At 33.2% G+C, this 26,512-nt stretch overlaps 2 protein-coding genes across 4 annotated transcripts; one reads left to right on the plus strand and one right to left on the minus strand.

The window, feature by feature from the left end:
* Window positions 1-3,210: 3,210 nt before the first annotated feature.
* Window positions 3,211-6,821, minus strand: LOC115980065 (GDP-mannose 3,5-epimerase 2). Its single transcript, XM_031102270.1, has 7 exons — window positions 6,656-6,821; window positions 5,377-5,787; window positions 5,172-5,265; window positions 4,944-5,073; window positions 4,720-4,852; window positions 3,912-4,119; window positions 3,211-3,704 (listed from the first exon to the last, which is right to left on the minus strand). The coding sequence occupies exons 2-7, from the start codon at window positions 5,784-5,786 to the stop codon at window positions 3,549-3,551; spliced, it is 1,131 nt and encodes a 376-aa protein (XP_030958130.1). The 5' UTR covers window position 5,787; window positions 6,656-6,821; the 3' UTR covers window positions 3,211-3,548.
* An 11,785-nt stretch (window positions 6,822-18,606) lies between these two features.
* Window positions 18,607-23,098, plus strand: LOC115980066 (V-type proton ATPase subunit F). Of its 3 annotated transcripts, XM_031102272.1 has the most exons (6): window positions 18,607-18,773; window positions 18,993-19,039; window positions 19,143-19,224; window positions 20,187-20,268; window positions 22,163-22,245; window positions 22,658-23,098. In XM_031102272.1, exons 3-6 carry the CDS (start codon window positions 19,162-19,164, stop codon window positions 22,820-22,822), a joined length of 393 nt encoding a protein of 130 aa, XP_030958132.1. In that variant the 5' UTR covers window positions 18,607-18,773; window positions 18,993-19,039; window positions 19,143-19,161; the 3' UTR covers window positions 22,823-23,098. The 3 variants fall into 3 exon arrangements, with proteins under 3 accessions (XP_030958132.1, XP_030958131.1, XP_030958133.1); XM_031102271.1 differs by lacking the exon at window positions 18,993-19,039; XM_031102273.1 differs by lacking the exon at window positions 18,993-19,039 and having other exon boundaries at window positions 18,607-18,734; window positions 19,142-19,224.
* Window positions 23,099-26,512: the final 3,414 nt, after the last annotated feature.

The following is a 26,512-nucleotide window of genomic DNA, read 5'->3' on the forward strand; positions in this document are numbered from 1 at the left end:
GAAATTAATAATAACAAATAAGTTATTGTTTCTATCCACTAAATTTTAGAAACATGTTGCATGTTTTGATAAAATACTTAATGTTATTTTATTTAAATAAATTTATAAGAACAAATAAATTGTTATCTCTATCAAAAAATTGTTTTTATCCAAAATATTTCTGTAATTTAGTGTGCAATTATGGCTTCTAAGTCCAACTTAATGATATAATATGATTTTTTCATAAATTAGTTGTTATTTAATTGTATTGCCATAGTTGTTATTTTAATTGTATTGCCATTTGAATTTGAGTTGTGGGGTATTAGAATAGGTAATATCTGGTGAAAGGACTCTCATAAATAGGATTAGGTAATTAATTTACCTTTTGTCGTTAGAATTTGAAATTAGAATCTAATTTTGTGTTATGCGCCTAAATTTATGTAAAGACTATACCATAATTATCCAATTAAGTTTGTACTATATATCCATTTAAGTTTTTTAATCTTTGTGACAAGTGAGTTATTGAGTGCAAAATACTAAGAAACTAATATTAATGAACTATAAAATTTATAAATAAATAAAAAATCACATATACTCAATAAAAATCACCACAAAACAAAAATCACCACACATTCTTTCTTATTAAAAATTAGAAAAAAGAAATTAGCATAAGTAGTATTAAATTTAGGTAAAAATTTTAATGTGACTAATTATGTTTACTTTTTTAAAAAATAATCTGATTAATTATTTATATTTTTATGATAAAAATTATGTTTAATTTTAAATGAATCTATACATATGCATTAATGCATGTGTTACATGTTATTTTTTTAAAAAAAATTGACTAATTATTTATATTTTTATAATAAAAATTGTGTTTAATTTTAAATGCATCCATGCGTTTGCATATGTTACATGCTAGTATATATTAATAACTAAAACTCAAAGAAAATCCAATTAGATTTTAATTTGATTCTCAATTTTGCACCACATGTTCCATTTAATTTTTAATTTTGTGCCAAGTTAATTATTGGGTGCAAAAATCGAAGAGTCAAAAATCAATTAAATTCTAAATTATATATATACATATATATATATATATATAGAAACTATTTATAAGAGAATTCTCCAATTTGGACTGGACTTTTATATGTGTTTGCATAGGTTACATGCTAGTATATATTAATAACTAAAACTCAAAGAAAATCCAATTGGATTTTAATTTGATTCTCAATTTTGCACCATGTGTTCCATTTAATTTTTAATTTTGTGTCAAGTGAATTATTGGGTACAAAAATCGAAGAATCAAAAATCAATTAAATTCTAAATTATATATATGTATATATATATATATAAAAACTATTTATAAGAGAATTCTCCAATTTGGACTGGACTTTTATATGGTTTAGATATATCCCTAGGCTCTATGTTTAACAGAAACAAAACTTGGAGACAACTTGATAAAAATATATATCCAATTTTACTTAAAATGCCTACAAAATAGAACATTCTCATACTAATCCATGACTTCAAAAAAAAATTATCAAAAAAAAAAAAAATTCTCACTTTGTATATTTTCTTCAAAACCAAATTCCATTTTTTTTTTTTTAACTTTATCAAGACTTGCCAGTTTCTTTTATTTAATTTTTTTTTTTTTAATTTCTGGTTTCCTTAATTCCTAATCTCACGTAAACTAGACAAAAAAAGAAAAGAAAGAAATGAGTCTCATCACACGTGCTTAATATATATATATATATATATATATGAGAAACCATTACATTTTTAAGAAATGTATGGTTTAAAAAAATGTAAACTAATACCATGTATAATTTAAATCTACTTTCAAAAAATATATATAATTTAAATAGTATAATTGTAATTGTTTTTAATTGTAACCATGCATATGCAAAGCTACGCACTAGTAAAAAATAAGAAGCAAGCAAAAATATTAACAAAAAATGTACATTTTCTCAAGAATCAAGATATCTTGAATAGACTAGGCTCTTTTTTTTTTTTTTTTTTTTTTGAGAAACAGATAGATATTATTATTGAATCAAGAATCAATTAATTTTCCGTTCACATCAGTTTCTTATTAGCTAAATATTATTATTATTATTATTATTTTGATAGAATATTAGCTAAATATTATGATTACACACTGATACGATCATTAGTTTTAGCACAATACCTTCTTTGGTTGGGAATAAAAATAAGATTCAACAGCGTTTATTCTTAAGAGAATATCCACAGCGGAGAAGGAATAGCTGCCAAATTTTCGGAGAGGATCAATAATTAATTAATTATGGTGATAGGTGTCGGTTAAGATTTCACTTGTTCAAAAAGCACATTCTACACTGCAACACGACTAACATTAAAGAGAAAGTCTAGTGCCACAACCACAATGCACAACTTATGCCACAACTCGCCACATGGCGAGTTGTGGTTGGTGGAAGGGTGTCCCCACATCACCCTTCCACCAACCACAACTCGCCACATGGCGAGTTGTGGCATAAGTTGTGCATTTTTCTGTGGCACTAGACTTTCTCAACATTAAAATGTCGACATCCATGGACCACGACCAAAAGCCGAATGACCTATTGATAGTGTCCCCCCTTCATAATGCAATCTTATCCAACTTAACCGTAGCTCCCAGGTTAGGTTACCACAGGTCCACATGCTTTAGTACTGTATACAATCAACACTAAAAAAGAGATGTTTGATTTACCGTGTTGTTACATTAATTTATAATATTACGTTATTGTAATCTTACATTAATATAATTTTAATATAAGAATACAATATTATATTGTTTAAAAAAGTGATAAAATTAAGATGATGTGATACATTTTGTAATTTTAAATTAAAAGTAATATTAAATAAATTAAATAAATCAAAAATCTTAATGTCACATCATTGTAATATGCATTACATAATCGTAATATGCATCACATTAAGAGCACATCACAATGAACCAATCGCCACTAAAGGCACATCACAACATCACAATCGCACCCCCCCCCCCCCCCACCTCCCTCCTCCTCTAGAAGCTTTAAAGTGGCAAAAGCTCCAAGGTCTCTAAATCTACTTTCTAAACCAATCTAGTAATAGTATGGCCTTGGCCCTTGGTGACCACTGCTTAACATTCCAGTTGGTAGCAAGTGATCTAATAAGTCTCCAGAATTAACATCTTACAGGCTACAACAAGTATTCGAAAGAAAACGAGCACAATACTTCACGAAATATTACAAGATTTAACCACAAATTTATCTCATAACCACAAAATAAATATGGATCAAGACATCCTACAATAGCAGGTTGTCTGAAAAACTAGATCACATACCTTGGGAGCATGAAAGCTTCCTTAAACAAAACAAAATACTACAAACATGATATCTCTAAATAATAACAGCTCAACATGGCAAGTTTCGATTACCATAAATACCTTCCTATGCAATGAAACATAATAACCAAACCTTAATAAAACTTGGGACTTCATCGGTGCAATTTATTGAGCTATCTGGCTTCAACTATCTCATTCTTTGCCATTGAGCTATCTGGCTTCAACCACCTCATTCTTTGCCATCAGCAGCACGAAGTGAGCCTAGCTGAACTGGAGCCTGAGTTCCAACCACCTTAGATGACCCATAAGTTGACAAGTCAACACCTTGAGCCTTCTCTTTCTCAATCTGCTCCTTGATCCAGAAGTATGTAAATCTCAGCCCATCCTACAACAAGCGAAATCAGATATGCAATTAGTAGCAGAGCAAATTGACACTAAAGGAGACTTTATGAACAAGTCATGGTTTAGAACTTTATTTTACAATATACACTTAACAATTACACTAGAGTTGAAGGTAACCTTACTTGACACAAACTTCAGAGTTATTAAGAAACCTCACATAAAGGGAAGTAAATTACTGTTCTATAAGTACCTTCAACTTCATGGTAGGAGCCCAACCAAGTTTCTCTTTGATGAGTGTGTTGTCTGAGTTACGACCCCGGACTCCCTCTGGGCCAGGAATGTGGTGGATAGGGAGCTGCTTGTTCTCAAAGCTAAGCACAATTTCAGCCATTTCATTCATGCTAACCATCTCATCACTTCCAATGTTCACTGGCTCGCGGAAGTCTGACTTCGTCAATCTAAACAAAAAAGTTGATCCACAAAGGTTAATTCATGAGAAGTGAGAACATGTAACTTCAGTATCCAATCAAACACGTCAATTTGTATGATACAAACACATTTTTTGTAAGTTTCCAATGTGAAACACAAAACTGGGTACAATAAACTATTATTACCCAGTCAAGGCCGGCCACATGAATAGATTCCTAGCTTTAGTTTCAATAGAAATCTTAGAACAAATTATGCAAAAGTAATCAGTATGGTTATTGACAAGGTAAAAAATATCTTACTGCCTTAAAAGCCTGATCCTATTACAAGTAATATTCAGGAAAACAACACCTTATTTACTTAATTCAACAAGCATTTTGAAATAATGTAAAATAAATCACATCAGAGCAACCCCTTAAATATCCAATTTCAAGCTGTTTTCTAAATGGTAATACTCAACTCAACCAGTTTCAGGCAAAGCTTTGGTAGGAAATGGAATAAAAATCTACTGTCTACCTTGATACATATTTGTGAATGGGAAAAAAAATGTCAACATTACATTAGACAGAAGAATCTCATATATGTAAATACGACCTTCAGCTATACAAGTTACAATATAACGAGGCACTTACCTAAGAACACCTTCTACACATTCATCAATGAAGGTGAATGATCTGGTCTGAAGTCCATCCCCCCACATCTCAAACTTATCGGTGGAAGTTTGAGCCTTTCTACAAAAAGCAGCTGGAGCCTTCTCCCTCCCACCTGTTCAACAGATATTAGAAAGCAAAAAAATTAGTAAAAATCCAACAAGCAAAGCATATGCATAAGTTTACCACTAAAATCAAGAGCTTACCTTTCCATGTTCCAAAAGGACCATAAATGTTATGGAATCTTCCAACACGGCACTCAATACCAAAATCTTTGGTGTAGTGCTTGCACAACTCCTCTGTTGCAAGCTTCTCTAAGCCATAAGCATCTTGAGGCTAAATCCAGTTGTAAAAGCAAACTCATTAACTAAATCCATAATTTATAAAGGAAAAACTAGTAGATTAAATTTTCTTGACCACTAAGAGTAACAAACCTCAGCAGGCCAGGCATCAGACTCCTTTAGGCTCACATTAGTTTCCAGCTGCTTAAATTCAGGATAGATACAAGCACTAGAGGCATAGAAAAACCTGCACAAACCCAGTTATATTTTTAGAAACATATAATTGTTGAGGTACAAAAAACAACTCTGTACATTTAATGGGGATTTTGCAAGCTATACCATATCCAAGACAACTAACCTCTTAACACCATTAATCCTGCCAGCCTCAAGCATGTTGAAACTGATCATTGTATTGTTATACATGATAACTGAGTGGTTGGACTGAATGAACCCCATGCCACCCATATCAGCAGCAAGATTGAACACATGGTCAACTCCATTAGTGACCTTCAAGCAATTATCCATGACCCTCAAGTCCACAAGGTGGAATTCATGACAGAACATGTCTTCAGTCATGTGCTCATTCTTCTTCCAATCAGAAGCAATAATGTAGTGACCCTCGCTCTTCAAGCGCCGGGCAATGTGGGAGGCAATAAAACCACCTGCTCCAGTAATAGAAATTCGGAGCTTCTCTGATGGCCAGTATGGTTCCCTCTCAAGGTTCTCATAGGTGTATGCACCATATTTGGCTTCACCAGTACTTCCCATTCTGCAATAATTGGATTTTTCAGAGAAGAAAAATGAGTTTACAAGGATTAATGGTTCAATTTAATAAATATACTGAATAGGCAAAAAAATTTACAACTTTTTACACCACACAATCCAAAATTGGATACATCAACAACAAAGCAATCCACAAATCATTCAAACTTAAAACACGAACCAAACAAACCAAAAGAAGAATGCTAACCTACAAAGTTACAAACTTAATACTATATTTCCATTAGTAACCATCAAATTGTAAAATGCAACTTTGAAAACACTATGATTTGAAGAACCACGAGTTTAAAACACCCCCCCAAAAAAAAAAAAAAAATGAAGCTGACAAAAAGGACTAATATGCTGACCCAAATCATAAAGTTACTATTTTAAATCTGTGGAACCAAATTATTTTGCAAAAGAAAAAATGGCAGAGCAAAGCAAACACATTTCACTAAGGGAAAAAAATCTTTAATCAGATTTGACAGAATCATATACCCAAAAGTTAATTCTCCAAAGAAAACGAAACTTGCAGACAGACCACATTAACACTTCCTTCTCGAGAAGAAAAAAAAAAAAAAGTTACCAGTGCACATAAGAGAATATACTTATGAATAAAACAAACAAATAAAAAAAATCATTAAAAACAAGACACGAACATTTAATAATAAATAATAAAGTAAAGAAACAAAAAATCTAGAAATGTAACGCACAGAGACATAATATAAACAATTTAACACAAACCCATAAAAATTTATACCCTGACTGAGAAAGAAAAGGTTAAGAACTAAACCAAGAACGCATGTGAATCACAAAGAAGAGGGCAGGAAAAACAGAGAGATTGAGAAAAACCCAGAAAGCCCAGATGAGATTCTGACCTGAAAAGCGTTGAAGTTGAGCCTATAGAGCTGTGGAAACAGAGACGGAGAAAATATTGTTGAAGAAGAAATGGTTCAAAGAGAAGCTGAATGGGTATGGTTTTAGAGGAAGTGATGGCCCTGCTATATAAAGAACTTGAGGCCCAGCAGTCAAAGGCCAATCATTTCAATAGAGAGAGAGAGAGATGTGATTTTGTGGATTTTTTAATTTGTATTTTGATTTTTTTAGAAACTGATAGTATTTAATTTTGATATGCTTCTTTTTCAGTTTTTTTTTTTTTTTTTTTTTTGGGAGCAGTTTTTCTTTTACTAAAAGTCTGTAAATACAAAATACAAGGAGTCCTTTTTATTTAGGAGGTTGGATTATTATAGGTACTTTTTTAACTGAATATCTTCTATTATTTTAAATATTAAATTTTAAGTAGTAGTGAGCTTTAATATCTACCTTTATTTAGTTAGTGAGTACTGTGATAGTTTCTTATTAAAACAAAAAGAGATTCTAATTAAAATAATAATTGAGGTAAGTTAAACCATTTATTTACAATGACGAACTATGCAATATTTGTGATCTATATGTTAAATTAAGAAATTCTTTAATAAATATTTAAATACTTTAATTTAAATTTTTTTTAAGAAAAAGGTAATTTAATTTTATTGAACTAAATCAAGTTGGAATACATTATCCAAATCACTAGATAATTCTTCTACCTATTGTAAGGACACGATTTAGTGACGAACCCAAACAGTATTGGGTTCGTACGTAAAAGGCCCAGACAATATGATTTGTAAAGCGTGGGTGTAAAGAACTAGGTTAACTGTGGTATCTCCCTCCAAGATTTACCCTCAAGCCCGTTGAAGGTTTTAGAGTTGGTAAACGAACGTCTTTCTTTAATGACTAGTACAATTCTCTCTCTCTTCCTTCTTACTTTCTTCTCTCTCGTTCTCTCCGTTTTTTCCTTCTTCTTTCTCTTTTTTTTGTCGATCCCCCTTTTTCATGTTCTTCCTTTAGTTTATATATCTCCCTTTGCGCTCCATCCTTGCCGCACACGTGTAGGTTGGGTTCGGAGGATTTCTTTCTGTCCCGTCTGACACCTCCTGGAACTTCCTTTGGGCAGCTGTAAGGCTGCTTCCCCACTGTTCAGGTATCACTTCCACATTAATGCGGCCAGAGAGTTGGTTGAGAGGTCATTAATGCGGAGGTAGCTGTAGCTTCAGATATTTGTTTGCCTTATCTCTTTCATCTTTAGTCGGCTACTCTATCCTTTTAGATGACTGAATTCTGAGATTTGATCGCAACGAGACCACGTCCTGATCGTCCTCGAACGCGATCGTCCTCGGACGCGTTCTGCCGAGGACTATGGTGTCCTCGGACGGGTATATGGCCTCCGATGGGCCACTGGCCCAACAATCCTGAACCCATTCTGAATCCTATGGGCCCATCAATCGAACGATCCCCACACCTATATATCAATGTCTGCAAATAAAACTAATCATTTAGTCATAACGTGGACCAAGTTAATATTAAATTTGTTATGTTTACCTCAATTCCTCGTAATTTAAATTAACTTATTTTTTTTAGAAGGATTTACATCAACACATATTAGTAGGCAATTATCTATCAAACTTATTTTTTACTTTTAAGTTTAAGATAGATCTTAGTTTAATAGATTAGATAGGATCTTTCCTAAACTTACGTAGTATGTGTCATATGCATAATGCATAGAATATAATTATAATTATTTATGTAATTGTCATCCTAACCTAAATTAAATTTTTTTTTGATATATATTAATTTAAATATTTATTTTAAAATAATAAATTTTAGATACTATATCCTAAGTTTTTCTAATTAAATTCAATAATATGATTGTATTAATTAATATAATTAATCCTTTTTACAATTAAATTCAATCAGGTGATTCATTTATCCGTATAACCATATTGTTGAATTTAATTAAGAAATCTAAGTTATACCAACTATTAATCAAATTTGTTTTTATTATCTATCCAAAAAAATTGCTTTTCTTAATTAATCTCAAATTAAGGTATTAATTATAAAATTATGTGGTTTAAAATATAACTTGCAAATATTTATAATTGAAAATAGGTAGCAATAATAAACAAAGGAAATAGTTACAACTTACAAGTGAGTGGAGGATCCCCAAGAAAGACAATTGATCCTGCCAATGTTGCCAGCCAACCAACCTTCCCTCCCTGGCTTGGTGGTTAGTTGTACTTGTATGTTTTGTTATCCTCAAATCAAAGATTGTTACTACCAAATTCAACGTTTGGTCCCCCACCCCCCAAATGAAGAAACCCTTTCAAACCTTGGTGAATCAAAAAGAGAAAAAATTAATTGCCAGCCAAAAACACATGTCAGGTGCCAAGAAAAAAAAAATTGCACCTTATGCAGGAAGCATTTATACCAGGGGCTTACATACTAAAACTTATTTCTCATTATAAAACAAAGTTTTGATCACCGTTTCGAACCCGTTCCAGTTTGTTGGAAAGATTTCGGTATTAACTCATTTTGGAGCTATCACTACTCTCTCTCTCTCTCTCTCTCTCTCTCTCTCTCTCTCTCTCTCTCTCTCTCTCTCTCTATATATATATATATATAGATATATGTTCGTTGGAAATATTATGACTCAAGTTAAGTATTCAAATTAGTATACTTGTAGGTAGGGGAGTTCACCAAACTGCATAAACTGCATAAACCGCAAAAATTACAACAAAATCTCCCACAAAATGGCAAAAGCATAAGCACACCGCACTGCAAGGTACAGTGTAGTTTGCAGTTTTATAATAAGAAAACCATACAAACCACACCTCAACCTCTCTATATATTAATATATTTATTTTTTAATATTAAATATATTATTAATAGTTTAATAACCCTAGTTTTCAAAAAAAAAAAAAAAAAACTCAATAGTTTAAAACTTGGCCTAAAACAAAGGGAAAAAAAAAAAAATCAATTTTGGGCTAAGCAGGAAAAGCCCAAAATTTAAAAAATTTACCGACTTTGAACCACATCTTATATACTACACCGCACATATGACCACAAAAATGATGTGCACTACGGTTATGGTTTTGACTAAATTTTAAACCGTATCACACCACACCGCACATATAACCACAAAAATGAGTTGTGGTGCCGTTATGGTTTTAGCTAAACCGCACCACAAAGTGTGGTGCTAAAAATGACCCAAAATTACACTGCACCGCAATCACCTCTACTTATAGAACAAACATATTAACCTTAGGCTAATTTATGGTTAGCCTAGGGTTAACCTTATAGTTAGCCTAAAGTTAGTCAAATATTCTCTAGTATATAAATCGTACCTTGGGTTTATTGTAAACTTGAATATGATCCCCTTAACAATCTATTCTTGCAAATAAAGTTACAATTAATTAAAACTTTTGATCGAATCTACAAGTGAAGTGGCTGAATTTAAATATAATTTTAATTTGTTATTTGTAAAGTGGGGATTGGGGCTCAGTCAATCAGTATTTAGTAAATGTTAACACTAACAGACAATGAAACAATTAGACAAGGGATGATTCTAAAAAAAAAATTAAAAATTAGACAAGGGGGATAGGAGAGCGATTAAGTGAAGACAAAAGCAAATGTTAATTAACATAACAAAAATTTTCTTAGAATTACAAAGACCAATAGTAGTCAAAGTTGAGATGAATTGTAATATAAAAGAATTGTATAGAATAAAGACAAACAAATTGATAAAAATATTTTAAGCAATAATAATTAAAGTTCACTTAACAACAATAATTAATATGTTTATTATATTTTTTTAATCTGAGATAGAAATCTCACTCTAGCATAATCTAAGTGTATATATGTGTAAAGTTTCCTCCTAAAGACTCAAACCCTGACCTATACCCCCATCTCCAGCCCACAAGAATTTTTACTTATGAAGTGACCATTACGCCAAGGGTATGTGGTGGTATTGTATTTAGAAATAATAGATTATTTCCAAGATATAATCTTAGCAATCATAATTAGTATGTTTATTATATGAAGAAACAATATTACAAATGAACTTGTAATTATTTTTTATTATCTTCTTCGTACTATGGACAAATTTGTAATAAAACCATGTAGACCACAAAATTCATCTCCTACTTAAGATTCATCTTCTTATTGACCCCCTTTAGGAAAAAAAAAAAAATCCTAGAGCCGCCATTGCTATTAGGACAAATCACGTAAACTTTTGTACGTATTCTACTTTTTATGCTTCCACTCATAATTCAACCTTCACACACAATTACACAACAACTTTAACAATATTTAACTATTGATCTCATAAGTTTTATAACATTTTAATTTAAAATCAAGCAATAAAATCCAAACGTTATTCTTCCATTAACCTTTTCTTTCTTTCTTTTTGTTATTTTTTTGAAAACTTCTAATAGTGGTAACTACTTGCGTCACTCTTTTGTGAGTGGTTCCACTTCCACCACAAACTTACACTTTGATTCAGAATTATTGCCAAGAACCCAAATATGCACCAGAGGGGGAAGAACTTACCTTGAGTATTGATTATCATGAGCAAGAATTAAGCCATTATAGATTACAATTAATATTAATCTATTAGTTCTACAAATCAAAATAACAATGAACTCCCATTAAAAATCCCCAAAATATTCTATTGGTTTGTTCTTGATAAGGGTAATTTTGTAATATTCGGACTACACATGACAAGGGGTATAGTGACGCCCCGAATAAGCCCGTCGGCCTTGTGTATGTCTACACCTGACGAACCAAGAAGTCTACAAAGCTGACGACATTAACTCTTGACTTATGTTGGAGGCTGACGTCACCAAGATGAAGGGAATAAATAGGCTGACGGTTTTGATGAAACCCTAACGTGGTCTCCATGTATATATATATAAGTAAGTTTCTCGTGCCCCACGTACAATGATAATAAAAAAGACTCCTATAAGGAAAGGATTTCGAAGAATACGCTTATAAGGATTCCTATATGGAAAAGATTTCTAAGGCAAGTAAAAAGAGGTCGACTTTTCTATTATAAAAAACCCAATACCCTCACTAGCCAAGGTACGCATAATCTACCCGCTCTGGCACTCTAGAGTTGTGAGAAATCCTAACTTGACCTTCGGAGGGTATTTGGCCGGCATCACACCAGTGCTCTCTGCGAGGTCTTCTCTTTTGTGTTGTGCAGGTATTGTTTCGAGCCCATGAGACCGTGTAGCTTACTGGTGGTTTTTTCGGCATCATCAATTCTTTACCATAGGATTTGAAGCCACGATGAACGTGTGCCTTACGAGGCTTGCCCAACTGCCGATACATATTTTAATTACCCAATCAAATTCCTAATTAAGAAAATGGCTATACATGCACTTTCATGCAAAGTTTCCCTAAATCAATATCAAATAGACAATATACAAGAATCCTTTAAGCAAAACATCGTGCAGGAATTCAAAAAAATTAAACAGCATATATTGATCAAAATTTGAATACTTTTTATCAACCAAAATTGTGGCCTTGAGATTAGGGTCTTGTTATGGGATAGATCAAGAGTTCGAACTTTTTGGGGCCAATTACCTGACCTTGGTCCAACTTTAGGTATATTGTCTCTCACCACCTGAAATGACTTGTGTTTTAGATGGGGTCGAGATTTGGTCATGACTCAACTTATTTGAGAAAGTGTCTACGGCCTCTTATCCTTATCTAGACTCCCTCAAGTATCAATTTGATTGCCTAACAAATAGGCAATCTACTACGATCACACCTACCTCCGTAATGTAAGCACAATTATTAGTACCATCTTCATCTTTCTTTTTCTTTTCGTTTTTAAATATTTTCCTCCCTTAATGCAGATAGGCCTGAAATAACAGAGGATAAAAAAAATTAAAAAAAAAAGGGCTCCGCATGCATGCATGCTACATGTATGAAAACTTGTTACTTCGAATTAAACTCATATTAATTTCATTAGGGCGTCCTCCTAAGTCCTACCCTTGTTCATAATTCATAAATATATAATGAAATCTGAAATGCAAGTTATATTGAATATTCAACCAAAAAAGAAAAGAAAAGAAGTAATAATATTATACTATCTTATAGTAATAGAAAGCTAGCCCTCCACAAAATGCCAGCAAAAAATCACACTTAGGCCTTGGTCCACTGACTTGCTAGGTGTTCCTTAGAGAGTATTAATTTTTTAGTAATAGACATAACGTGTGTTCCTTAGAGACACATAACGTGTGTTCCTTAAGAGAGTATTTTATAGTAATAGACATAACGTGCAAGACAACTCTATTCACAGGAGGGCTACGAGCCTAGGAGGGTTATGGGATTGGTTATTGATGAACATTGTAAGATGGGAAAAAAAAAAAAAATAGCATCACCCTCCATATTTACACTTCTTGCTATAATCCCAGGTAAATAAGTTCCGAAATCCAATAACAAACCAAAAAATAAATGCTACCAGTACAATGGCACAAGATACAGGCACTTACAGCACCACAACTCAAGGTACAAGCATAATAGAATGTTATGGGTAATAGTAAGAGGTTTTACACGAAAAAAGAAACATGGATTCTTATAAAGTTATGATAATTGGAAATGAATAGTTTTAGGTTATGGAAATTGGCAAATGGCAAAGGATCTTAAATTTAAATTCAAAAACTCTTAGAGAATTCACATCACTTAGTGCAGAAATTTATGTCTATTTTAATATAAGAATCTTTTTTCTTTTTTTACATATTCAATTTTTAAAAATACTCACATTAAATTATCTTTTCTATATTCTATTTTAACATTATATATATTTTTTTTCTTTTTATATTTCAATAGATAGGGGGGAGAGGGAGAGAGAAAATGAGAAAAAACAAGAAAAATAAATAATATTGTGATATGCACATGAACAGTAACCGTGTATATTACTGTTACTGTAACTAAAATGTAAATTTGCAAAATTTTAAATGAAGAGTGATTTTTAGAATTGAAGGTATAAAATTTAATTTTTTAAGCTAATATTTTGGCTGATACAAGTAAGAAAGATCGGAGAAGAAGTGTTTTTTTTTTTTAAAAAAATATAATATTTTGGACATGCTTGAGGTACTTTTTTGTCTTTTAGTGCCCTTTTTGTAATCAATATTCTTGACTTTTTGTAACGCTGAGCTGAGGTTTGGACTTATTATTCACGTGGGCATAGAACAGCCCGCGATTCAGCATTAGCATGTGTGAGAAGATTCGTGGAAAGAGGGTACTGAACGTTTCAGGTCTGTTTGGCTTGATGGAGACTAAAGGGAAGCTACTTGGAAATTGCTTAATCTTAGGTCCTTCTCGTTTTATCCAATATTTTTTTGGATGGGAGAGACACCACCAAAAAATTGGAAGCTTATAATTTTTTTATGGCAATTTATTATAATTATTTATGGATTGGAATGTTTTGATAAGTACACAAGAGGCATCAATTGATTTTTTTTTTTTGGTATAAAAATGTACGGGTATCTTAACTGCCATAAATATTCCAAATTGAAAATTGAAGTACAATGAGGCATATACTAAATAAATATTCCTGGAATGTATATTGAATTTTATAAAATTATTTTTCTTTTTATGATCGGTCTTGGTTGTAGTAAAACTCCTTTTTAAGAACAAAGTTTCATTCAGTTCTACTAGCAAGATAATTTGTGAACAATATTTTTTTTTAGAGAAAAAATTTGTGAACAATTTAGGACAAATATAATAAGATTTTAAGTTCATTCATTCCGTGTACTGTTATTTCTTGATTTTTGTTTCTCTACCAAAGAAAAAAATGGAATATAATAAGATGTTAATTCCAAAAAGAAGGGAAAAAAAGTGAAAATAAATTATAAAATCAAATTTAGATCAAGCTTTCTAGTTTTAGAAGGAAAATGCTTTTAGATGATCCCAAATTCTCTGTCAAGATCAAAGTTGTCCAATACTATAAGGACAGTCTAGGAGTGATACTACTTGTCATTTTTGAACACATATCTTGTCCGTGTTGCATCCATTACAATTGAGCACTTGCCTTGGTCAACTTCCAACGCCCATTCCCTTTAGATGTTTACTTTTTTAGTTTAAAGACACAACTTTTGTCATGACTTTGAAATTGTCGGTTGTAAATAGTGGAGAAAAAAATAGTGAGCTTATGTGAAAGCAATTGTTTACCGCTTACAATTGACCACTTTATTAAGTTGTGACAAAATTTCTAATTATAGAAGAATTGTTTTACCTTTCTATTGGTTACATTTTTGATATGCTCATTGAAAGTGCATCAAAAAAAAAAAAAATTATGTATAATCTAATAGTTGGGGAAGGGAGGATTTGAACATGGATGGTTCCATAGAAAACTGCAAAAGGTACTAATTGAGTTACAAAACTCTTGACAATCACAATTATATGTACATTATGAACAAACATGGAGCAGGGCTACACTATCCCTACATTTGACTGACATAGTCTTCTGAAGGAAGCATGAGACTTTATCCTTTTTATCTATGGCGAGTTCCGTAGGTTATATGTACCAAACTTGTGGTGCATCTTTGAATAAGGAAGGTGTTGAGACATTTGCACAAATGATATCAAGGGTTCATGTCAATTTATTAGACCTAGAATCAAATGCAGTCTCAGACCAATTTCCTTACACATATTAATGTAGAATGCGTGTAAATAAAATCCATTTATACTCGTGGTATTAGTAACGTCAAACAACTATAGGGACTGCTAGTGCTTGCAATTGTTGCCCCACTTTCCTTCAAAAGGAAAGTACATGTAGTATTAATGTACATGGATCATTTCCAATATTGTTGTACATAAAAGAAAAAATGATGGTAGTACCCAAAATGCATAGGAATAGGGGAAAATAGATAGCTGCTCTAACATTAACATATCCAAGAAAGTGGGCGATACTCTTAGCATATATGATTTCTACCCTATAACTGGTGTGAAGGTTTCCTTACCAATTAAATTAAAGTGGAGTATGGTCTGCCTCTACGGCTCTACCCATAATATTCTCCGCTAGACTTTAGTTGAGCTCAAAGTCTAATCACATTTAAAGGTATGCATGGGTTGGGTTGGGTCAGGTTGAGAGGATTTTTTGACCCAACCCACCATAGTGGGTCAAAAAAATTCAACCCAACCCATCACATAAGTTCAACCCAACCAACATGGGTTGGGTCAGGTCGGGTTGAACTCATGGATTGGACAATTTTTTATTATTATTATTGTAAGGACGCGATTCGTGGCGGACCGTAACAGTGTCGGGTTCGCACGTAAAAAGGCCCCTAACAATATCATTTGTAGAGCGTGGGTTTGAAAGGCTAGGCCCTGGTTGACAGGCGGTGGGTTTTTCGCGGTGTTCGTACAAGTTTAAGTTTTCCTTCACCCCTGGAGTCTTTCTCCTAGAGGTGGGCTGGGAGGCTCTGGTTTTTGGCCATTTTTCCCAACCCCCTCTATAGATTACTTACTCTTCCTTTTATACTAGTTTGCGTCCACTGTCCTTCATCCACGCGTAGGGTTAAACTTTCCAAGATTGATACTTGTCCCATCAGTCCATACTCAAAGTCGTTTGTAAAAGCCAAAGAATGCGGCTCTGTCAGGTTCAGAGCATTAAATGGCAGTAACAGCAGCTTTCCCTGGATATTTTAGATCTTTCTTCCAAGTTTCAGTCCTATACCATCTTTACCCTTATTTCTTTTTGGGGGGACTTTGGGTCTGCCGAGGACTGAGCTGTCCTCGGCGGTATCCGAAGGCTATTTTGTCGAGCTTGGGCCATAGCCCTCCTCGGCTTGGGCCTCTGGATTCTCCCCGGGTAGATGGGTCTGGCCCATAAATCATTTGGGCCCCACAATTATTATTATTAAATTGAGCAGAAAAAAATATATTACACTTACCACCTGAGTTGATAAACAAAATATACATTAATATATAAACTAATATTCCAACTTAATTGTAGACAAAATATGTTTAGGTATCCAACTGAGTTGATAAACAAAATATAAATGACCTAGTATCCTAATTCACTTATAAACAAAATATACATAAGTTTCTAACTCATTTAAAAACAAAATATATCTAAAATTTTAAATTTTTTATTATTAATTATATAATATATTGAAATATATATTAAAAGAACTAATAGGATTTTATATTATATATGATAGTAGGAACTGAAGAATTGCTCTATAGCTGGTTTTTTTTTTTTAATTATTAAATATATAATATATTTTAAACATATATTAAAATATGAGTGAGTCGGGTCGGGTTTGGCGTGTTTGTAATTTTATGACTCAAACCCAACCCGACCCGCTATAAAAAAAATTTTGTAACCCAACCCAACCCACCAAGCCCTAAAAACCAACTCAACCTTGCGGGTTGGGTTTGGCGGATTTTTGCACATCCCTAATCACATTCATCCCTTTCAACTTGCAAAGAAGAAAACCTCACCCCTTTTTTTCAATATAAAAATAGTAAACTCAAGCTCAAGATTTTATCCCCAAAAAAAAGCCCCTAAAGGATCACATTATAGGGCAATACTCCATTAAAATTTATGAGACCACACCATTTTGTGTGAGCTTTTTTCTTTTTAACAATCTAGTTTATCTGCTTATGTACAACTCTTTATTTATGAATATATTTATAGCATCTTACATTCTCTATTTACGAATATATTTATAGCATTTTTCAAAAATTAACAATAATGCTCTTTGCTTAACTTTTTAAGTTCTTGAATCTAATGAAACAAAAAGTTAGATACAATTGCGCTTAGTGCACTAAATTACATCTTCCTTTTCTATTCTATAATATTACCCCTTTTTTTTTTGGCTAAATTCAAAAATTCATCCTCTAAAAGTTTCACTATTTTTCGTTTTAACTCTATAAGTTTGCATTCTCTCATAAGTAAACATTAAATCCTCAATTCAATCCTTTGATGAGTAAACATTTATGGTTGCCATTAAATCCTCAAAACGACGTCTCTTTGCCCCTAATTTAATATTTATATTTTACTTTATTATTTATTTCTTAATTTATAAAAAGGTGTTAATTAAAAAAATTTCAGAAATTAAAAAAAAAAAAGGTAAATTTCACAAATTTACCCTGAGGTTTGGATTAATACCAATAAAGTCCACAACATTTAAAAATGACCATTTTGGTCCTTTTCCACAAACGGTTTGTAACACCGTTACCTTTTTTTTCATTTTTCTTTGTTCTTTCCTCTCTCTCTCTCTCTCTCTCTCTCTCTGAGTACGTACTATCACTCACAACTCACAATTTCAAAAAATCAAAAATTGAAAGATAAAAGAAGAAAGAGACATCGGAATCGACGAGATTGCCGGAAAGACCAGGGCCGAGTTTCAAAAACCCGCTTAGATCCGGCGATGTTTAAGCTTAGACCGGTAACGTTTCACTCTCCTCCGCTCAGATCCGGCGACATTTCAATCTCCTCTGCTCAAATCCGGCGTCGTGGTGGTGGGTTTGCAATTTCTCTTCTCTCTTCCTCTTTGCGGTGGCGCTGTGGTGGTGGGTTTTGTAGTGGATCGTTTTTGGTTTGGATAGAGAATTTGGTTTTTTTGTGGGTGCGTTGGATTTTTATGGGTTTTGGTTTGTGTTTCTGGTTTGGGTTTGTTGTGGGGTGGTCGGTATTGCTAACGGGTTTGTGGGTTTTGTTGGTGGTCGGTGGGTGGTGATCGCTGGCTTTGTGGGTTCTACACTCAGAGAAAGAGAGAGAGAGAGAGAGGCGATTTCTGCAAAGAGGAAAGAACAAAGAACCAAAAAAAAAAAATAAATAACGGTGTTACAAACCGTTTGGGAAATAGGACCAAAATGGTCACTTTTTAAATGTTGTGAACTTTATCGGTATTAGCCCAAACCTCAAGGTAAGTTTGTGAAATTTACCCCAAAAAAAAAAAAATTGCCATACGGTGTTATTAGTCCCCTCCCCAGTAAAATCAAAATAATAACCCGACTGAGAGAGAAAGAGGGAAGAGGAAATTAAGATCGTGAGGGAGAAGGAGATTGAGAGAGCTGTTTTCGGATTCTCCAGTAAACCCACAACACAAATCGGCTTCGGCGGCTCCAGGGAGGTGTTTTCGGCGTCTTCTCGGTTGGGTAAGTTCAACAAATTTTGGCATTTTGGATTATCAATGACAATAATTCTATATTTCTCCTTCAATCTCGATATCTCTCTTTCTCTCAATCTCCTCTACCCTCTTTCTCTCTCAGTCGGGAATTTTGCTGAGAAAATTTGTCAATTAGATTCTTTTATTTTCTGGGTATCTATTATATTTGATCCCCTCTCTCTGTTTGGCTGCTATGAAAATTTTGCAGTTTTAAAAACCTCAGACTATAAATGCAATTGTTTGGCAATAGTTCATGTATGTAAATTATAGTTGTTAGTGTTTTATTTATTTTTATTTTATGTAATTGATAGGATCACATTTTTTTTTCCTGATCGGTTTTTGTTCTTCATTGATCCAGTTGAATAATACAACCTTAAATGGCTGGTCGGGCTCCAATTGCCACTAAAAGCTCAGCACTTATTGCCATGATTGCTGATGAGGTATGGTTAATGCAGTAGGTTGTGCTAGTTTATAAGTATTTTAGAATTTCGCTTGGTATTGAACATGAACAGCATGATTTTTTGCCGTAGTAGCCACTTGAGATGGTGGAATGGGGGTTTACCCACCTTAGAACCCAACACAAAACACTAATTCTCCTACTTGCTGAACATCTGGTACCACTTTACTTTTTCCTAGATTTACCTTCAGACATGTTACTGACTAAGAAGCACGGACACTCCAAAATCCCCGGCCTGTTTGTGTTAGATGGCTGCAAAAAGTTTTTTTTTTTTTTAATTAAAAAATTTACTTTGATTTTAAATATGCTTTTATAGAATTTGGTAGTTGTTATTTATGTTGAAAACTTAAACTAGACATAAAATATGCTTAAAATATGTACATTAATGAATTAATAGACATATCCTTTTTCTCTTTTTTGATGACGAGGAACCTCACCAAGGCAGGGCCTTTGAACCCACCTTTGGGGAGTAAAGTACAGATACACAACCTCACCTGTTAGAACCCTGTATCAGGTAATCAAGGGTAACTCCTAGTGGGGATTAAACCTTGGATAAATGGGTCTACAACTTATCCCAAACCTCCAACCATTAGGATGCACCCTTACGGGGTGTCCTTACCATGTCGTGTCTTAATTTTTCAAGAATTTTTGTTTCAGCGTGTCCGTGTCCATGCTTCTTAGGTTATTGCTTTAAAGCAAAGGAGCATGCATTATAAATAGCCTAGTTGTGGTGGGATTGTCTCACAGTTTATGGGTGAAAAGCTCAGACTATAGATTTTATAAATTCATTTTGCCTTCATCAATGCACACAATTTTTACTTTGTTTTCATTCCTTTTTGGTAGGTTCATTGAGTATAATGCAGAATTCACTAGTGTAGGACATGCTTTGTAGCTTACTTCTTATAAATTTTGACGTTTGTTCTCGTGGATATGTTTATCATATAGGACACTATAACTGGATTTTTGCTGGCCGGTGTGGGTAATGTTGACTTGCGGAGAAAGACAAACTACCTTATTGTTGATTCAAGTATGCATACTAGCCTTGTAATGTAGAAATTGTTATTTTGTGGGTTTATTGAACTAATAGAGTAACAGTAATCATGTTCTTAACCTTAACAAGTTTATGTTTAATCATTCTAATTTTCGCATGTGTGTATGTGTTTGGCCTTATCAAGGAAAAAAATTGTTTGTGTGGTTCTTTTTCCCTCCCAATTAAAAATATATGTAACAGATTCCCCAGTCAGTGACCATCAATTCTGCCCTTCCAATTCAATCATAAATAAAGTTGATGAGAGTCTTACTAATAACTCAATTAATTAAGAGAGATTTCATTGCTAGGTTTTGGGCTCTGAAATGTTTGCTTTTGCCCCCTATAAAGTTTTGTCATGGCATGTAAAAGTACTTTTTATGGTGTCTGTTCAAAGTTGATATGTGTAGCTCACTAGCTTGCAACCTAAAGACCTCAATTCTTTCTACTTAATTGAAGTTGATCATACTTGCCCACCACTCTCAATTCATCAGGATTCTGGAAAGTTCTCCCTATAATTCCTCTCCATAATGTTGTAGTCCATTCATGCCTCCCATTTACAGAAACATCTTAGCTTCCCTGAGGCAACTGACTGAAGGAAATGTTTGTTAGCAGGTTAGGTATTTTGCAATTTGCATTATCAGGAAGGTTAATGAGGTTTGTGCGTAGAGGCAGGGTCTTGAGGTGAGGCATGAGGAAATTGACATGGGGTGGTGGTTAAGACTCAAACAAATTAGCCCACAAGGTCTGAGGTTGTTCCTTGTAGTGAATCATGATTTTAGGGATGCTTTATGTGTGAGGCCAATGCATAAAATGTGGGTCCTCATTGTAGAATTGAGTTGTGTGTGTAACTTACCAATCGAGAGAGAGAGAGAGAGAGAGAGTCATTTTTTTAGATCTTGAAACTTGTTCTATGCGTGAGATACTTACTACATGGAACTATTACAGGTGCTTTTATGATGAAAAAGCAATAAATAGTGTTCTTATTGATTGAAATATTGTTGAATTTTTCATTAAAATTTCCTTATCATAATCAATGCTTCTTTAGTGAGCTATTTCTTGGTTTGTGAGGCCTGGAGTTTAGAATAAGAAAGACTATCATGAGTTCTTGGGGATTTACGTATCTTTGGCCTTCTTACAGAAGCTCGTAGGAATTTTATATAACTCAGGGCCTGAATTGATTTTTCATTCAAGGTTTATCTTAGATGATAAAGCATATCCAGTTGTTTTGAGAATAATTGTTAAAGGGCCAACCTAGAAGCTAGGAATGAGTGGTTATATAGAGCTTCCAAATATTTCCCAAGCTAATATACTTGGTGGTCTGTGGCTTCTGAGTTAGTCAAGCCTCAGAATGTCCAATTACACCCTTAATTTGGATATAATTTGCTGTGATTATTTTCTCAGATGATAAACCCAAGGTGCTAAAAAAAGCTCTTATAAAAGGTGGAGCTTGGCTTTGTGAAATTGATTATTTAAGTGATTGACTTGGAACAATGATTTTAATGAATTTTTTTCCAAATTAAATTCCTCAAAATTTTAGATCTTAAGATGGAAATTGATGTGTGTGACTTTTCATTTATGATATGCCCGCAAATAAAGATTTCTTGAAGGCTGTTCAGATTTCTTCTAGTGTGTGTTTATATGAGTTTCTTAGATTGCAAAAGCAATGAATGATAATTTTCTGATTCATCGAAGTTAGATGGATGATCTTGTATTTTTATTAAGTGATTTTTGGTCAATGGAACTGATCCTCTACCCCATATATGCTACACAGTCTACATCCTGTTCCTTTGATGAAAATGTCAAAGATTAATAGAATCTAAGAAAGCTTCACTCTTATCAATTTATAAAGCAAAGTCAATTGAAACTTATTTTCTGATTGTGTTTTGTCAAGAAACAACGGTCAAAGCAATTGAAGATGCATTCAAAGATTTCACCACAAAGGAGGATATTGCTATCGTCCTAATCAGCCAATATGTAAGTCTCCCCCCCCCCCCCCCCCCCTCTTTAACTTTGATATCATATGTTCTCCTCTTCCCCTCTTGAGGATGTAAGTGGACAAAGAATTGACAAAACCAGTTATTTTATATTGAATGTTTAGAATTGTTGCCCAAAAAAAAAAAAGAGTTATGCTAGCAATAACAGACTTTTAAAATCCCCAGGTGTATGATATTCTTGTCCAATTGCATAGTTGTCTAAATATATATGCAGGCATAGATAAGGGGCTAAGGTCTAAGGGCTACTGATCAGTTAGTCAATAGCTTAGGGGTGTAAGTGGTTGCCTGGCCACTGTACTAGTGATATGCTGTATTGTGTATATTCTTCCAAATTTATTATGTGGCCTAAGATTTCCATTACAAACTTACCGTTTCTGCGCTTCACTTATCAGGTAGCAAACATGATAAGGTTCCTGGTTGATAGCTACAATAAGCCAATACCAGCTATTTTGGAGATCCCTTCAAAGGATCATCCTTATGACCCTTCACATGATTCAGTTCTTTCACGTGTGAAGTATCTCTTCTCTGCTGAATCTGTGGCATCTGATCGGCGCTGAGTATGTGTACATGTTTCACCCATCATGTTGCAAGCGTGAGAGTTTTTTAGCTGATAGCTGCATGTGCTCTGCTTTGTGCACACTATTGTATGCTATGTTTCTTATTTCCTTTGCATTGATTGATATATCTGGATACTATTTATTCTCTTTCTGTGCCTAATTATGAATTATCATTGCAAGTTGGGTTTTGTTTGTTATGATAATAGGAATAAGTTGCCATCTTAAAAATGTTCTAAAGAAAGGAGTTCCTGCAGTTGCTTCTGATTCTTTTGTTCATTGTTTGTGTTCTTAATATTCTTTTAGCATTTACTTTCCATGTACCATCCTTCAGGTTGGGCAGACAATACAATCCTTAGCAATTCAATGAGTGCTACATTTGTCATCTGTATTTTTAGGTGCAACTTCTCGAAGGTAGCACTCAGAAAGCTGAAAGCAATTCATAACTAAATCTAGATTTCCCCTCCTGCACTCTCTCTCTCTCTCTCTCTCTCTCTCACACACACACACACACACACACACACACAAAAACAAAGTCAACATTGGAGGATAGCATTTTCAAATCTCTATCACAGTTTTGACATAAGCACAAGTATATAAAACTAAAAAAGTAATCGAGTCAGAATGCAGCAAAAATCTTGAAGTAGATATCACACTTTTACATTTTGATATTTTTGCTAGATTTATTTTCTTATATTAAAAAAGAAAAAAGAAAAAAGAAAAAAGTGAAAGCCAGTTATCTGCAAATCTGCAATCAGAGGATATTAGCTATACATGTGCATACATGTGCACATGCATACATGTGCATTTTTCTATAATAAAAAAAAGATATTAGCTATACATGTGCATTTTTCTATCTAATCTTTATCAGATCTTTTGCCAAGTTTTTCTAGTGGACAATAAATAAATAAGGAAATCATAGTGATCTGTGTCTCATGAAACTGAGTCAGATAATTATTGTTGATGGGGGGAATATTATATACAAGAATGTAAACAGATCTAAAATGCAATCATGGTTTTATCCTTCCAATCTTTATGTTTTATATTAGTATATTGTACTATTTCCCACAACTATATAAAAATATGAGACGGAACATTAGACTGTTTCCAAGTCCATCACTAACAAAGTAATACGGCCCATACATGATATATTAGACAGTCATCAACACAAGACACCCTTTGGGTAACAAAACCAGGTGAGAGAATTGTGACTTCTCTCAAGGATTTCATATAACTTTACCCAAATACCCAGCCCTGTACTCTGCATCCTCTTCTTCTTCCTCTCCATTTAATGGTGCAGGGATAGAGACCCTTCTTCTTTTTCTTCTTGCGTTTGGCCTGGGTCATAATACTATAATAATACACTAGACCCGATATGATTCTGACATACGTTCAAAGTTGACCACATGTCCATTGTCCATATTGTGAACCACGCAATGCACTAGAGCACTTGATGGAAGCTTTGCCCTTTCTCCTACTTGAGGAGGTCTAGTCTATCACGCCAGCCGAAGGTGCTTGCCACATACCAAGTATATAAAAAGTATTACCATTAACAACTTTTGGTGATCTCACCTGGCTTTTTTTGCCACTCAAAACGGAATTTGATAATCCAAGGATAGACTCTAAACTTGATTAGCCAAAAGGCAAAGGTAGGTTGGGATTTTCAACAAGCAATCATCATGTGTCGCATCGTTGTAGTTCTATTGTTAAGAAATATATCATACCGGGCCCTAGTGTTGAATTGGAACAAAACTCATTCTTAACCATTCTGGAAAAAGGTTGGGCTTGTTTGGTTAGAGATTCCAAATATCAGAGTTTAGTGTTTAAATATTCAAAACTGAGTAAAAAAAATGTTTGGTAGGAGATTTCATTTAGGAGTATTTGAGTTACATTTTTCATTTTAAGTTGTTTAAACACTAAATTTAGAAAATTCATCTTAACAGTTTTCAGTTTTCAAATAACATTGTCCAATAACACTTTTGTAAATATTTTAAAAACTGTAGGTCTCATTGATTAGATATGTCATCACTTTTTAAAATACACACACACTTATACCAAATTAACCAAACAAGTAATTATGTTTTTTTCACATTATAAATTAGTATGTTGTTTGAAACATGGTACCAAACACATTTTTTTGCATTATAAGTACTTTAAACATGTGTTTTCACAATACTTTTTAAAACACAATTTTCACATTATTTTGAACAACAATACTTGAAAACTGTTACCAAATAGGCCCATAATGTTTTATGTCTCATTATTTTTAATGTGTCTGAATTAAAGAAAGTAATGTTAGAAATTTATACATTTTTATCATGTATTAAATAATATGTAGTTGAAAAGTTTGATTTTTTTTTTCCTATTTTAAGTTAAAAAAACAAAATGAAAACAGAAAAAAAAAAAAAATTAGGGATTTGGTGAAACAAGCTACGTCGGCCATGTTAGTATGGAATCCACACTATAATGGTTGGTTGATGTGTTTTTAGTCTAAATTAAATTCACCTCTGACTATGCGTATTGTAATTTGAGAAGGAAAAAAAAAAAAATCCTAGAGAAGTTCGGCTCTAAAATGTTGGATTTCAGTTGACCCATATAGAAAATAATATCCACCACTTATAATCCACTACCCTACCAAGTTGTGGTAAAATTGTGTCCCTAAACTTCTTGCTGTAACATACTGAATAATCTTTGTTAAATTTGTGTTTGCACTCTAGATTTTAAATTTAGGTTTTGAATTTCTTTTAAGAGCATTTGTCTACTCGAGTTAATTCTACACACATATATATAGACCTATAATAGTGAGCTCAACTATCTAATTATATTATATATTATACAAAATTGGAGAATGCATGCAATGATATCATGTGTCTTTTTTTCTTTCTTTCTCAATATAATATATATATATATATATATATATATATATATATATATCATGTGTCCTTTCAACAAAGCATAGGACAGCAACACGTCAAAACCATTATTATATTATTATATATTTCTGAAAAATTAGGAAGACAACAATAGAGATAATTACTCTATTCCCTCTTGGGAATTCCAAGTAAATAAATAAGCTATTAATTAAATAATTTTTTTTTTAAAAAAGGCAATTCAGGTAATAACTAATAAGGGATTATTTCCTCATAACTCAATTTATTTTGATTGTAATCATATACTTAATACTTTTTGTGGGTCCAACTGATAGTTCTGATTCTTCCCCTTAACCATTATCGCTAATTCCTTCTCAAAAAGAAAAAAACCCATTATCTCTTATTTACACTTTTTTATTATTATTATTAATCATGCCGTTAATTTAGATTTTTCCATGAAGTAGAATTGTAGGTGTAGGGACACAATTTTTACAACCCAAGGATGACATTGGGCTTTTGTGTAAAGGGTCCAAACAATATGATTTGTAGAGAGTGGGTTTGGAAAAGGCTAGACCTTGGTCGTTGGGCAACGGTCTTGTCAGGATTTTTATGGAAGCCCATATGAAGGTGGGTTTGGCCTGCATGGCTAAGCCTTACGCGGACTCAGTATGAGGATCTATCTCCTCGGAATAATTCCGAGGAGAGTCTCATCCTTGTCATCCCTCTTCTTTATGAGTTCCTTCTTCTCCTTTTTCTGGTTCTTTTTCCCCTCCCTTTGTCAATGCCCCGAGCTTCCCTTTTATACTAGTATTTCCTTCCCATT

The sequence above is a fragment of the Quercus lobata genome, chromosome 3 (genome assembly GCF_001633185.2).
Source record: "Quercus lobata isolate SW786 chromosome 3, ValleyOak3.0 Primary Assembly, whole genome shotgun sequence".
In the NCBI taxonomy this organism is placed as follows: Eukaryota; Viridiplantae; Streptophyta; class Magnoliopsida; order Fagales; family Fagaceae; genus Quercus; species Quercus lobata.

What these genes read in the sequence shown, in the direction of transcription:
- LOC115980066 (XM_031102272.1), top strand. Translation starts at nt 19,162, where the DNA reads ATGGCTGGTCGGGCTCCAATTGCCACTAAAAGCTCAGCACTTATTGCC. An exon ending in TTGCCATGATTGCTGATGAG is followed by an intron (nt 19,225 to 20,186) that starts GTATGGTTAATG and finishes TTTATCATATAG; the next exon opens with GACACTATAACTGGATTTTT. An exon ending in CTACCTTATTGTTGATTCAA is followed by an intron (nt 20,269 to 22,162) that starts GTATGCATACTA and finishes TGTTTTGTCAAG; the next exon opens with AAACAACGGTCAAAGCAATT.
- LOC115980065 (XM_031102270.1), bottom strand. Translation starts at nt 5,786, where the DNA reads ATGGGAAGTACTGGTGAAGCCAAATATGGTGCATACACCTATGAGAAC. An exon ending in AGGATTAATGGTGTTAAGAG is followed by an intron (nt 5,266 to 5,376) that starts GTTAGTTGTCTT and finishes GGGTTTGTGCAG; the next exon opens with GTTTTTCTATGCCTCTAGTG. An exon ending in TGTGTAGAAGGTGTTCTTAG is followed by an intron (nt 4,120 to 4,719) that starts GTAAGTGCCTCG and finishes TTTTTTGTTTAG; the next exon opens with ATTGACGAAGTCAGACTTCC.